The sequence below is a fragment of the Salvelinus namaycush genome, chromosome 34 (assembly GCF_016432855.1).
Source record: "Salvelinus namaycush isolate Seneca chromosome 34, SaNama_1.0, whole genome shotgun sequence".
Lineage (NCBI taxonomy): Eukaryota > Metazoa > Chordata > Actinopteri > Salmoniformes > Salmonidae > Salvelinus > Salvelinus namaycush.
In genome coordinates this window covers 24,834,888-24,849,127 of record NC_052340.1, presented here as the reverse complement: position 1 = coordinate 24,849,127, position 14,240 = coordinate 24,834,888, and the positions used below count along the sequence as shown (strand labels likewise).

Below are 14,240 nucleotides of genomic sequence, written 5' to 3'. Positions count from 1 at the left end.
GATAATGGGCCTCTGTACGCCTATGTAGATATTCCATAAAATATCTGCTGTTTCCAGCTACAATAGTCATTTGCAACATTAACAATGTCTACACTGTATTTCTGATCAATTTTAGGTTATTTTAATGGACAAAAATTGTGCTTTTCTTTCAAAAACAAGGACATTTATAATTGACCCCAAACTTTCGAACTGTAATGTACCTCCTTAAATTAGCCATTTAGATTATTATTTACTTCAGCTGGTTTGACTCTTTTTGTCAATTTTTCTGGTGTTTTGTGGTGGAAAAATAAGCGGGTCGAGTATACATTTTTGTGAAGCTTGCATTCAATTGCCACTCCCTGTTGCACACAAGTTTCCATTCCCCCTGTCACAAGAAGATTCATGGCTGATTTTAAGAGGAAATCTAAAGTAACAATTTTTTGACAAAGTTACACTTCTCAAAAGGCGCTGACTTGGTGGAACGACCCTACTGCATTCCTGCTCTCTCTTTTTCTCCCTCTCTGTGTCTCCTATTTTATCTTTATTTAACTAGGCAAGTCAGTTAAGAACAAATTCTTATTTTCAATGATGCCCTAGGGTTAACTGCCTAGTTCAGAACGACAGATTTTTTATTTTTTTTACCTTGTCAGCTCGGGGATTCGATCTTGCCACCTTTCGGTTACTAGTCTAACGCTCTAACCACTAGGCTACCTGCTGCCCCGTTGCTCTCTCGTCTGTCTATCCTACTCTTCCTCCATCGCTTCCCTCACGATGTCGCTCTCTTTCATACATGCACTAACATCTGGTAAATGCATCTGCATATTCTCACAATATACATGTCAAGGGAGGACCTAAACTTAGACTATACACTCACAGGCATATAAATGGCCTGTTGATTGTGCTGAAGAGACACCATTCAATATGGTGTATTACCTGTTGCTCCCTCCCTTCATTAAGAGTGTATTGAGTTTGCATCAGGCTTGCATCAGTGCTCGGGGGTCCATTGACAGCCATAGTGTGACAGTGGCTGGGTGAGTTTGAACAGAGCAATTGGACGATGGCCTCTATGGACTGGCTCAACTCTCAAGCATGCCTTGTTTATGGCAGCATGTGACCTAGCTAATTTTTATGATTCTTTCTCCCTCTCTTCTCCCCTCCCTCTCTTCCTACCCTGCTGTCCTCCACTATACTTTCCCCTGGTTCCCTCCTCCATTATTAGCCCCTCTCCCAACACCATCCCTTCTTCCCTTACTCTTGGCCCCCCTTTCTCTCTCTAGCTCTCTATCTATTCAACTCTAAGCTTTTTTTGCATAATAAATCATTACACTGTCTCTCCTTTAGTGAGTCCAGTATCTGCCAGGCTCGTGCTACGGTGATGATCTACGATGATGGGAATAAGATGTGGCTCCCGGCAGGAACAGGGCCTCAGACCTTCAGCAGGGTCCAGATCTACCACAACCCCTCCACTAACGCCTTCAGAGTGGTGGGACGCAAGATGCAGACAGATCAGCAGGTAGAGTGCGTGTGTGTCTATATGTACAGTATCTATGACAATGGGTTTTAGTCTGTGTGCATGCTTGTTTCACTGATTGTGTGTGTTTGGTCTTGTGTGATGTTGTTCATCATCAACAGCTTCAAACCTCTAGTACCAACAAGCCCGGCCAGCTGGAGAACTGTGAATCAGCCCTTTATCCACCTATGGCCATGTGCAGGCAGGCTAACGCCCACTAACCACCTCTGTGACGCAAGCACAAACACCCTACCTCAGGTTCTATGTGCTGGTTCAAAGAGTTGTGTTCTGTCTCCTGTAGTTCCCCCATCAGGGCCAACAGGCTAGTACAGTCCTGGGTGAGACCTGTCAATACTTACAACTCCTGTACTGTCACAGCTTTAACAATAGAACGAGACAAACAGCACTATATATACTGAACAAATGTATAAACACAACATATAAAGTCTTGGTCCCATATTTCATGAGCTGAAATAAACGATCCCAGACATTTTCCACATGCACAAAAAAGCTTTTTTCTCTCCAATTCTGTGCACAAATATTTTTACATCCCTGCTAGTGAGCATGTCTCGTTTGCCAAGATAATCCATCCACCTGACAGGAGTGGTAAATCAAGAAGCTGATTAAACAGCATGATCATTACACAGGTGCACCTTGTGCTCGGGACAGTAAAAGGCCATTCTAAAATGTGCAGTTTTGTCACGCAACACAATGCCACAGTTGTCTCAAGTTTTGAGGGAGTGTGAAATTGGCATGCTGACTGCAGGAATGTCCACCAGAGCTGTTGCAAGATAATTTTGTTCATTTCTCTACCATAAGCCGCCCCGTTGTTTTAGAGAATTTGGCAGTACATCCAACTGGCCTCATTACCGCAGACCACGTGTAACCACAACAGCCTATGATCTCCACGTCCGGCTTCTTCAGTTGTGGGATCGTCTGAGACCAGTCACCCGGACAGCTGAGGAAACTGAGTATTTCTGTCTGTAATAAAGCCCTTTTGTGGGGGAAAAACTCATTCCAATTGGTAGCATGCCCTCCAAGGCCCACCCATGACTGCACCCCTGCCCTGTCATGTGAAATCCATAGATCAGGGTCTAATGAATTTATTTAAATTGACTGATTTCCTTATGAACTGTAACTCAGTAAAATAGTTGAAATTGTTGCATGCTGCATTTATATTTTTGTTCAGTATAGATATAGTATCTCACCATCCCATCCCCCTCTCTCTTCCCCCTCTCCTGCTCTCTCTCCGTACAATTATTTCTTTAAACATCCAGTCGCCTGAGTGTTTCCCATAGACGTATCTTAAAGTGGATTATGTTTCCTGAGAGGTATTTGGCCAGCTCAACCATTTCCTGTGACAATTAAGGAAGCCTTCCCCCTCTCTCTGAGTATCTCTGTCCCCTCCCTCTGTGTCTGCTTCTTTCTCTCCCTGACTCTTTTGGCGTGGGGAGTTTAGGTGCTCGCTCGCTCCTCCGCTCTGTGGAATTCAGGGGTTTTAAAACAAATAGAGAAACGATGCATCAGCACATTCAAACTGAGTCACTCAAACCCAGAGCACCATGGCCTGTATTGAATCACCAGGCTGGTGCCACCTGCTGGACTGATATAGACCTAGAGTGCATTTCTCTTGTCCAAACTGGATTCCTGTCCTTGATCTGAAAGCACAGGCTGAGTGCAATGTGGAAAAAGCTTTCAATTAGGAAGATGGAAGAGAGGATACCATGCCACATTAGACTGAGATGCACCCTAAACACTAACACTTAGGGTTGGGCGATATATCATGATTACTGGTATGGATCCACATACCGGTATGGATTTTTATCACTGAGTGTTTGTATTAAGGTCTAATATTGCCATTACACATGTAGTTCCTTCCATACAACCTGAGTAAGGACCGTTCACTTCTCTAAAATCTGCAGTTTGTCCATTTCAACTATACAGAGCATCACCTTGTTTCTTGATAAAGAAGTGGGATATGACGTGGATGTCGATTTAAGGCAGCCCCCCGCACCTCTCTGATTCAGAGGGGTTGGGTTAAATGCAGAAGACACATTTGAGTTGAATGCATTCAGTTGTACAACTGACTATGTGTCCCCCTTTCCCTTATCCATGATATGCCAATGTTGGGAGTGTCATGACTCGTGTCTTGACTCCGACCCCCTTCTCTCTAAGGTGGTGATTAACTGTCCGATTGTGAAGGGCCTGAAGTACAATGAGGCCACGCCCAACTTCCACCAGTGGCGAGACGCGCGGCAGGTGTGGGGGCTCAACTTCGGCAGTAAGGAGGATGCCGCCCTCTTCGCCAGCGGAATGGCCCATGCACTGGAGGTGCTCAACTCCCTGGCAGACGCAGGTACTATTAGAATGGATTTTACATGTAGCCTCAACATACATGACAACATGCTTTACAATACCTAAAGGCACAGCACAATCTGAGAAATAATTGAGAGATGCATGTGTGGAAACATGAGCATGACTTGCATCTCACAGTTTTTTTAAGTCATGCTAAGAAAATCTCTTTATCTCCAGGTTACGCTACCCTCCCCCGCCCAGTGTCAAATGGACCCTCCCCAGAGGAGCTGGAACAGCAGCGGAGGTACCAAGTGTGGGATATCCGGGGGGGAAGTACAGTACACTCACCTTTACTTCCACATTGAGTTGTAATTAAGGGTTAGTACAGGTATCAAGACAAGACAGTTTCATATGACCAGTCCCACTGACACGGTTTTACATAACCACACTGACTCAGAGGATTTGTCAGCATTAGCCTTACGCCGCTTAGCCCTCAGCCAGCCTCTTGAGGTCGGAGGTTGAAAAGCTAAAGAAGGTCAACTCCTCTTTGACATCGAAATCCATCCTTTCCTACCTCTTCCTGTGGACCCCACACTCGCCAAGGATACATCCAGCTTTACCCCTAATCTCATTTAGTCTAATGGGTAATATGACACATTGTGGAGACTCTGGGATAGGCTGGCAAGGTTGTCCGTCAAATGGTGGTAGTAATGGTCACAGATATGATTGTCACGATGGCGCCGACAGAAGGGCGATATCTTACGAGTTCCAAGTCGTTTGCTATATAGTGACTTTTATTGTGTTTCTTTACTTTTCTTGTACAGAAAGTTCATAGTATTATCACATATGACCGCCATGCACTTCTGGAAACTAGATTGACAGTTACTAACCTCGATTTTGATTTCAACTACAAATCAGCTGTTCCACTGTTCATACCGAACCCTATTACCTTTGTTCCATGGGCTACCAAAAATCTCCAGGCCTAGACGCGAGACGAAGTGGAGTCGATTCTATTAGCAAATCTTCAGTCACTTGAGAATAAGAAAAATACTTGAAAGCTGCAATATTATGTCTTACTGAAACGCTATGCACGTAGTACTCGGTGGATTTTCCATGCAGAGTGTTTTTTTCATTAATAACAACTGGTGTGCTGCTTCAAGTGTGAAGGAAATCTCTAGCAATTCTTTTTATTTGTTATTATTATTTATTTGACCCCTTTTTCTCCCCAATTAGGAGTTACATATCCAATTGGTAGTTACAGTCTTGTCCCATCTCTGCAACTCCCGTATGGAGTCGGGAGAGGCGAAGGTCGAGAGCCTTGCGTCCTCCGAAACACAACCCCGCCAAGTCACACTGCTTGCTTAACCCAGAAGCCAGCCGCACTAATGTGTCAGGGTAAACACCGTACACCTGGTGACCGTGTCAGCATGCATTGCACCCAGCCTGCCACAAGAGTCGCTAGAGCACGATGGGACAAGGACAACCCGGCCAGCCAAACCCTCCCCTAACCCAGACAATGCTGGGCCAATTTTGCGCCGCCTCATGGGTCTCCCGACTGTGACACAGCCTGGGATCGAACCAGAATCTGTAGTGACGTAGCTAGCACTGCGATGCAGTGTCTTAGACCACTGCACCACTTGGGAGGCCCTGGAAATCTCTAGCTTTTGCTCACCTGATAGAGATAGACGTTTGCATTTATACATATATACATTTATACATATATGAGGCCACTCTAAAATGAGCAGTTTTGTCACACAACTTAATGCCACAGATGTTTCAAGTTTTGAAGGAGTGTGCAATTGGCATGCTGACTGAAGGAATGTCCACCAGAGCTGTTGCCAGAGAATTGAATATTAATTTCTTTACCATAAGCTGCCTCCCAACATTGTTTTAGAGAATTTGGCAGTACGTCCAATATATGAACAGTAACTCAGTAAAATCTTTTAAATTGATGCATGCTGTGTTTTTATGTTTCTGTTCAGTATAGAATACCTCATGGTAAATTGCAGAGCCTTTTATCTAACAAGAGTTTTCATCTGTAATTATCATGGCAGTCTACATCCCTCCACAAGCCAACACCACTCTGGCACTCAATGAACTGTATGGGGCTTTAACACGGGGGGACATAAAACCGTCCTACCTGACTTCTACCAACACGTCTGCTGCTCCAGTAGGAGTGCTAAAACTCTAGACTACTTTTATTCTACCCACATAAGTGCTTACAAGGCCCTCCCCCGTCCTCCCTTCGGAAAATCTTAGCATGACTCCATTCTCCTGCTTCCTGTTTACAAACAAACTCAAACAGTGATTCACTCAATACGGAAGTAGTCGGATGAAGCAGACGCGAGGATACAAGACTGTTTTGCTAGTACAGACTGGGATGTGTTCCGGGATTCATTCGATAGCATTGACGAGTTTACCACAACAGTCACGGGCTTCATCAATAAGTGCATGGGTGATGTCATCCCCACAGTTACTATAAGAACATATCCATACCAAAAACCATGGATTACAGCAATATCCGCGCTGGGCAAGAGCTACTGCTTACAAGGAACGGGACACAGACATAGACACATACAAAAAAGGACAATATAGGAGGAAGGTGGAATACTATTACACCGGATCCAGCACTCGTCGTATGTGGCAGGGCTTGCAGACAGTAACAGATTACAAAAGAAAACCCAGCCATGAGATGCCCAGCAATGCAGAACTCTCAAACGAGCTAAATGCCTTTTATGCTCACTTCGAGGAATATAACACTGTGCCTTGCGTGAAAGCACTTGTTTTCCGGATGACTGTGTGATTTCGCTCTCCGTGGCCGATGTGAGCAAAACGTTTAAACAGGTTGACAAACACAAGGCCGCCGGGCCAGTTGTAGTACCAGGGCGTATGCGCAAAGCATGCGGAGACCAACTGGAAGGAGACTTCAGACATTTTCAGTCAAGTTGTTCACCACTGACTCTGTTCCCAAGAGCTCTGAGGTAACCTGCCTAAATGACTATCGCTCTGTAGTGCTCACATCTGTAATTATGAAGTGCTTTGAAGGGCTGGTTATGACACACATCAACACCATCATTCCAGACACCCTAGACCCACTCTCATTCACATACTGCCACAACGGCTCCACAGACGACGCAATCTCAATTGCACTTCACACTGCCCTCTCCCATCTGGACAAGAGGCGAAATAACTATGCTGTTCATAGGGGCGGCAGGTAGCCTAGTGGTTAGCGCGTTGGACCAGTAACCGTGAGGGTGCTAGATCAAATCTTCTGACCTGACAAGGTCAAAATCTGTCATTCTGAGCAAGGCAGTTAACCCACTGTTCCTAGGCCATCATTGTAAATAAGAATTTGTTCTTAACTGACTTGCCTAGTTAAATACATTTTGTAATAAATAAAAAAAATTGACTACAGCGCAGCGTTCAACATGATAGTCCCCTCCAAGCTCATCACCAAGCTAGGGACCCTGAGACTGAACCCCTCCCTTTGCAACTGGATCCTGGACTTCCTGACTGGCCAGCCCCAGGTGGTGAGGGTAGGCAACAACACCTCCGCCACACTGACCCTCAACACAGGGGCCTTTCAGGGGTGTGTGCTTAGTCCCCTCCTGTACTCCCTTTCCACCCACGACTGCTTGTCCCTTTCCACCCACGACTGCTTGTCCTCAGCAAACCATCAAGTTTGCTGACTATACAACAGCGGTAACCCTGATCACCAACGGCGATGAGTCTGCCTACAGAGAGGTGGCCAGAGACATAGAGACATAGCAGTGTGGTGCATCGGACAACCTATTCCCTCAACGTCAGCAAGACAAAGGAGCAGATTGTGGACTGCAGGGAGAGCACGCCCCCCCATCCACATCGACAGGGCTGTTTTGGAGCGGGTCGAGAGCTTCAAGTTCCTTAGCGCCAACATCCACTAAGGACTTAACATAGTCCACCCGCACAGTCGTGAAGCGGGCACGGCAGCGCCTCTTCCCCCTCAGGAGGCTGAACAGATTTGGCATGGGCCCTTGGATCCTCAAAAAGTTCTACAGCTGCACCATCAACTGCATCTTGACTGGTTGCATCTCCGCTTGGTATGGAAAATGCACCGTCCTTGACCGCAAAGCACTACAAAGGGGGGTGCGGACAGCCCAGTACATCACTGGGGTCGAGCTCCCTGCCATCCAGAACCTCTATATCAGGAGGTGTCAGAGGAAGGCCCGAAAAAACACTCCAGCCACCCTAGCCATAGTCTGTTCACTCTGCTACCGTCCAGCAAACGGTACCGGAGCATTGGTCTCGGACCAACAGGCTTCGAGGCAGTTTCTACACCCAAGCCATAAGACCACTAAATAGTCAATTTATGGTACCCAAACTATCTGCACTGACTCTATTTTGCAGTGACTACACACTCACTAGACTATACAGTGCATTCGGAAAGTATTCAGACCCCTTGGCTTTTTCCACATTTTGTTACGTTACAGCCTTATTCTAAAATCGATTTAAATCATTTTTTCCCCTCAATCTACACACAATACCCCATAATGACAAAGCAAAAAAAAGTTTTTGGTAAATATTTGCATAAGTATTCAGACCCTTTACTCAGCACTTTGTTGAAGCACCTTTGACAGCGATTATAGCCTTGAGTCTTCTTGGGTATGACACTACAAGCTTGGCACACCTGTATTTGGGGAGTTTCTCCCATTCTTCTCTGCAGATCCTCTCAAGCTCTGTCAGGTTGGATGGAGAGCGTCGCTGCACAGCTATTTTCAGGTTTCTTCAGAGATGTTCGATCGGGTTCAAGTCCGGGCTCTGGCTGGGCCACTCACTACAGAGTTCCAAACTGCCTCTGGAAGCAACCTCAGCACAAGAACTATTCATCGGGAGCTTCATGAAATGGGTTTCCATGGCTGAGCAGCCGCACACAAGCCTAAAATCACCATGCACAATGACAAGCGTTGGCTGGAGTGGTGTAAAGCTCGCCGCCATTGGACTCGGGGAGGATGCGTTCTCTGGGGTGAAGAATGACGACAGACTAATCTGGATTTGGCGGATGCCAGGAGAACGTTACCTGCCCCAATGCATAGTGCCAACTGTAAAGTTTGGTGGAGGATGAATAATGGTCTGGGGCTGTTTTTCATGGTTCAGGCTAGGTCCCTTAGTTCCAGTGAAGGGAAATCTTAATGCTACAGCATACAATGACATTCTAGACAATTCCATGCTTCCAACAGTTTGAGGAAGGTTCTTTCCTGTTTCAGCATAATTCCCCATGCACAAAGCGAGGCCCATACAGAAATGGTTTGTCAAGATCGGTGTGAAAGAACTTGACTGGCCAGCACAGAGCCCTGACAACCCCATCGAACACCTTTGGCATGAATTGGAATGGCGACTGCGAGCCAGGCCTAATCGCCCAACCTCACTAATGCTCTTGTGGCTGAATGGAAGCAAGTCCCCGCAGCAATGTTCTAACATCTAGTGGAAAGCCTTCCCAGAAGAGTGGAGGCTGTTATAGCAGCAAAGGGGGGACCAACTCCATATTAATGCCCATGATTTTGGAATGAGATGTTCTACTAGCAGGTGTCCATATACTTTTGGTCATGTAGTGTATCTACCTCTACTGCACATTGATCTGGTACTGTTACTCCCTGTATATATCTCCATTCTTGTGTGTTTTATTTTAAACTCTGCATCATTGGGATGCGCTCGTAAGTAATTATCAAGGTAAAGTCTACACCAGCCCTCAGTCAACCAACAGTGCTTTAAAGTGTGTGTGGTGACAGCAGCTCCTGTGGATGACAGATGTGTTGGGGTAGGGGACCTGGAGCAACCCGGATTAGGGCTTCTTGGCCAGATGTGGACTTTAATTTCAGTGCTGGGCTAATCAGAAGCTGTGAAATGCCCCTTCACAGACCCAGCATGGCCGCATAGTCAGCACAATTTATTCACGAATATGCTCTTCAGTCTAACACTGAAGCGAGCCATCTGTCACAATTAGACAGTGCCCACTGTGATTGTTTGAACATGGTTGTTGCTTTAATGAAAGGATTGCTGGTACAGTTCACTTGGTTCAGTTCACTTGCCTTGTTATTATTGTCGAAAGATGAAAAACAAAATGTAATTTCTCTGCTATGCCACCTCTGGCTAGATACCTTATTTTCATGGAGGATGTGGTGCCTTCCCATTCATCCCTTCACCATATACAACATTGTTATATTATTTGTGCCTTTCTAAATCTGTTTGGGTGTATTAGTGTATGTTTGTTTGTCTCTGTGTTAATCCCCATGAGTTTTGTCCCTGTAGGCTGGAGCAGCAAGAGAGAGAGCGGCAGGAGTGGGAGAGACTGGAGAGAGAGAGACAACAAGCTGCAGCAGGTCAGAGGCACCATCTTGTGTCAAAAAGCCACACTGACAGCAATACAGTTCGCCTTTTTCAACACTGTGACAGTCTCTTACCTTTTATATTTTTAGTGCCCACTCCTCCAGTCCCACCGTTGGCCCCCCCAGCACCTCCGGGCCCTCCTCCACCCCCAGGACCTCCTCCATCTGGGCCCCCTCCTCCCCCTGGACCTCCTCCCCCAGGACCCCCGGCCGCAGGATCAGGACCCCCGCCCGCCCCACCGCTGCCCTCCCCAGGAGGAGATGGGGGCCTAGGGGGAGGTGCAGGGGGCCTGGCGACAGCCTTAGCCGCAGCCAAGCTCCGCAGAGTGGCCAAGGTGAGAGACAGAAAGGAGAAATAGTGGCCTCAGGATAAGAATTAGCGTAACAGTTGTTTTGTATCTGTTGTATCGATCTCCACATTTTATGCAACCACCATTTTTTTCTGATTTGGACTTCAATGCAAATCATTTTGAATGCCGAGCCTCTCTGTTTTGCAGTGCTAGCTAGAGCTAAAGGTGGTGTTGTATCGATACTCTAACCACTCCTGTGTCTTCTACTGCTCTTTGTAGGATGATAGTGGTAGTGTTGCTGCTGCTGCTTCTTCTGCTGCAGCACCGGCTGCCAAGCCTGATCAAAGCCGCACCAGTGGCTCCATCGGTGGTGGTGGTGGTGGAGGAGGCCTGATGGGTGAGATGGCATCCATCCTGGCACGAAGGTAGGTGGTACTGAAGAGAGCACTGGTATAAATGAACAGATTCATACGCCCCAGTCAAGAGCGCTGTGTATGCCCCTCTATGGCTCTGATCCGGCTTAGTGAATCTTTAAGTGTTGTACCACACTCTTACTCTCCTTTTGTCTATCTTGTTCAGGAAAAAAATGGCAGACGGTGGGGCTAAGCCACCTGCTAAGACAGCAGATAATGTAAGTATTTGTTAATTTATTGGCCAACTATGTCGTGAGTACATAATTGAGCAATTTCCATATAGTCAAAAAACACTGAAGTTTGTCTGGTCTCTGTTTCCTTTCTCCCTACAGGATGACTCAGAGTCTCAAGGCCAAAGTGGTGAGAACTGTCCGTGTGTCTGTCTGTTTTGTTTGTACCTAGGAAGACAAATGTGCTTAATATTAGACTTTTATACAATTTTGATGTAAAATATCCCTCTCTCCTTTTTAGACACTCTTGGAAGAAGACCATGGGAGAAATCAGCCACTATGCCCAGGTAAGTTTTCAGCTTCCTATGCTCTCTCTCTCTGTGTCTGTAGTAAGAGCAGCCTGTGTGGACGTATGTCAGTCTCAGAATTCAAAGAGGGGTGTGTGTGTTGATGAATTGGTTGCTTCCCATTGTAAGAGCAGAGTGTGTGTGTCTCACAAACAGGAATAACTCCATCTCCAAGAGCATGGACTCCACCTCTCCCTTGCCCCAGGGTCCCAGGTACAAAGTCCCTCCCCTGACAAGACAACAGGACTGATGCTTTCCTGTTCTCCCTAGCATACCGTCCCATCTCCCTTCTCTCTGTCAGGTCAACAGGGGCACAGCTTCAGATCGTGGTGCTGGGCTATTGTACTGTTGACAGCACCACCTAGTGGACTTCAGAAAGCTATGACTACTGTGACAGCCTTTCTCATCTGCATCATTCCATTTTGATATGTGAATTGATATCCCTTGATGTAGTATAGAATGGAATTTTGTGTGTTTTGCCTGGCATTTCTGGACATTTGGTTCTGTGGTCAACAGTCAAATGTCATTGAAACTTTGAAAGCTAGCCTTGGGTTGTCTGTGGTGTATGTGTGGTGCTTCCTGAGGCCTCTTTGGGGGTGCTATGGTGATGGGTTGGATTGACAGCGTGGGTTGTCAGTGATGGGACTATGTTCGATCTTAATCAGTCTCTCCCTTTCTCTCTGCCTCCCCTACCCACTCGCTTTCTTTCCACCCCATCTCCACACCTTATCCAGGGTGAAGCATGCAGGTGGTAGTAATGATGCTGGAGGTGGTGAAGAGACAGATATGGAGAGGATTAAACAGGTAAATATTATTTTCTGAAGCACCTCTAATGCCAAGACTAGTATAAACATATAATCATATTCAATATTAAGACTGCAAATTATAGAATGTTTTGGTTGCTTCCTGTAGGAGATTCTTGACGAGATGCGGAAGGAGTTACAAAAAGTCAAGGAAGAGATAATCAGAGGTGAGACTATGCAGATATTTGTTTTGGGCCACAACTATTTTTCACATATAAACCGATCCAGTGACATTTGTATAAAAGTCCAAATTAAGTGGGGGGGGGGAAAGGCAGTACCTTTCTTTGTCAGGTGTTGTATTGATTGTTTCTTGTCTCTCTCCTGTTCCACAGCCTTTATTGAGGAGCTACAGAAGAGGGGTTCCACATAGTTCTCCTAGAGGAACAGGGGGATGGGATGGATGGAGGTTATGGCCCTGTGTGGACCTCTCCCCTATCACCCCCTCCAGTGTAGCCCAGGGATTTTTCTTTCTCTCCTTCACACATTCTCACATTCACACACACCTACATACTTGCACATGACATGTACACGTTAACCCAGGGAACCGATTCACAAATACAGGACTAGATCACCTGCTACCACCCCATCTGTGATGACACAACCTCTCCTCACTCATCCCTTCTTGTATCCGACTCTTCCTTAATTTCATGAGAACCACTGTAGAGCACATAATCACGGCTGCTGTTGCTCTTACTCCTTGTCATGTACAATTGTTTCTCTCCCCCCATGTATCTGCCCCATAGAAATCCTGCTCCTATTCACTCTCTTTGTCAGACAGACCAGTGTTTTTACTGTGGTCTTCAGTATTCAGGGAAGATCATATCATTAATTCTTGTTACTGTAATGGCAGAGTGGTTGGTTGGCTTTTGTACGAATCCTCTTTAACCTGGCACAGCTTCGACCTCAAACATGGCCTTCAAATAAAAACATTTTATATGGGCCAAGACGACATAGGCCTATCTTGAGAATGTGTGGTGACGGGAGGAAACTACCAGATTGTACAGGGACCCCATGGTGGAGGGCTTTCATCCACAGCACACACTGCTCCCTTCAGGCCTGGTGCACAAGAGCTTATACTGCACCACTGCCTTGAAGCATGGGCTACCGCTCCCAAGTGTACTGCTCTGTCAATGGCCAAAAAAGAGACCCTACACAAACTTCAGTTCTACAGACTTTGAGGAGAAGTCAGAGGAGTCATGCAAAGGGAATGTGATGGATGACCTCCCGGAGTGCCGTGAGAGAGGAGAGTACTGTGGTTCTGTGCTATGGAGGGAATCCAAGTTCTTTCTGCATTGCACTTGGCCTGGAGAAAGTGTGCATTTTGTGTGCCACTCAGAATCGCCGAAACACTCTCATCTTTACCTTCTGCTCAAAAGGATACACTAATAATTTGCCAGTGCAGTGGTCCTAAACTGTACTGTTTATTTTGTTTGAAATTTAAGTATGTTTTCTAACTACATAGAAATATAAAAATTCGGCCATGACTAAGTCACTTAATTGGCCATGACCAACTGCCTTGGAGAATATATATATAAATTTTTTTGGGGGGGGGGGGGGGGGGGGGTGCTAGCAAAATTGAAATGCTGTTTCTATTTTAATTGAGGTGAATGGGACATTGTTGGATTGTTTTATTTTTAAGAGATGTAATTGGGTTACTGTTTTTGTTTTGTTTTTCTAATAGAGTATAGGCTTTTTACACTGAAATATAAATAAAACAGCGTAGAGACACTGGATTAGAGATGCCTTTTATAGTCAAATACAGCCGCTTCTTGTAATGCATCAGCTTCTTGAGTCTCCTTTTTTTGGTCTTTCCTTGCTCTTTTTAAGCCTTTAATATTTTTGGGGATATTCTGGCTGTCAAGGCATTGAATGAGATTATTTAGTACAAAAATTAGCTCAAATGCATTTATGAACATTTTGAATAGTTAAGAATGCATCTATTAATTTTGATACTGTATTTCAATATGACTCAACATGTATTTCAATATGACTCAACAGGATAGGGGTTGGGGGTTTAGGAACGTTTTTCTGGTTGATGTTCCTTGGGGTCAGGGTTAGATCTATGGTTAGG

At 45.7% G+C, this 14,240-nt stretch overlaps 1 protein-coding gene across 2 annotated transcripts in view; it reads left to right on the top strand.

The window, feature by feature from the left end:
* LOC120028342 (vasodilator-stimulated phosphoprotein-like) overlaps window positions 1-13,948 on the top strand; it is a 33,414-nt gene extending 19,466 nt beyond the window's left edge. The window contains exons 2-14 of one of the 2 annotated variants that reach the window (XM_038973558.1): window positions 1,321-1,492; window positions 3,665-3,845; window positions 4,022-4,088; window positions 10,070-10,140; window positions 10,237-10,481; window positions 10,716-10,861; window positions 11,016-11,067; window positions 11,182-11,209; window positions 11,321-11,366; window positions 11,523-11,579; window positions 12,101-12,170; window positions 12,279-12,336; window positions 12,502-13,948. In XM_038973558.1, the coding sequence (XP_038829486.1) occupies window positions 1,321-1,492; window positions 3,665-3,845; window positions 4,022-4,088; window positions 10,070-10,140; window positions 10,237-10,481; window positions 10,716-10,861; window positions 11,016-11,067; window positions 11,182-11,209; window positions 11,321-11,366; window positions 11,523-11,579; window positions 12,101-12,170; window positions 12,279-12,336; window positions 12,502-12,539 (1,231 nt within the window). In that variant the 3' untranslated portion in view covers window positions 12,540-13,948. The remainder of the gene's footprint in view (window positions 1-1,320; window positions 1,493-3,664; window positions 3,846-4,021; window positions 4,089-10,069; window positions 10,141-10,236; window positions 10,482-10,715; window positions 10,862-11,015; window positions 11,068-11,181; window positions 11,210-11,320; window positions 11,367-11,522; window positions 11,580-12,100; window positions 12,171-12,278; window positions 12,337-12,501) is intronic. The other variant, XM_038973559.1, reaches the window with a different exon arrangement.
* Window positions 13,949-14,240: the final 292 nt, after the last annotated feature.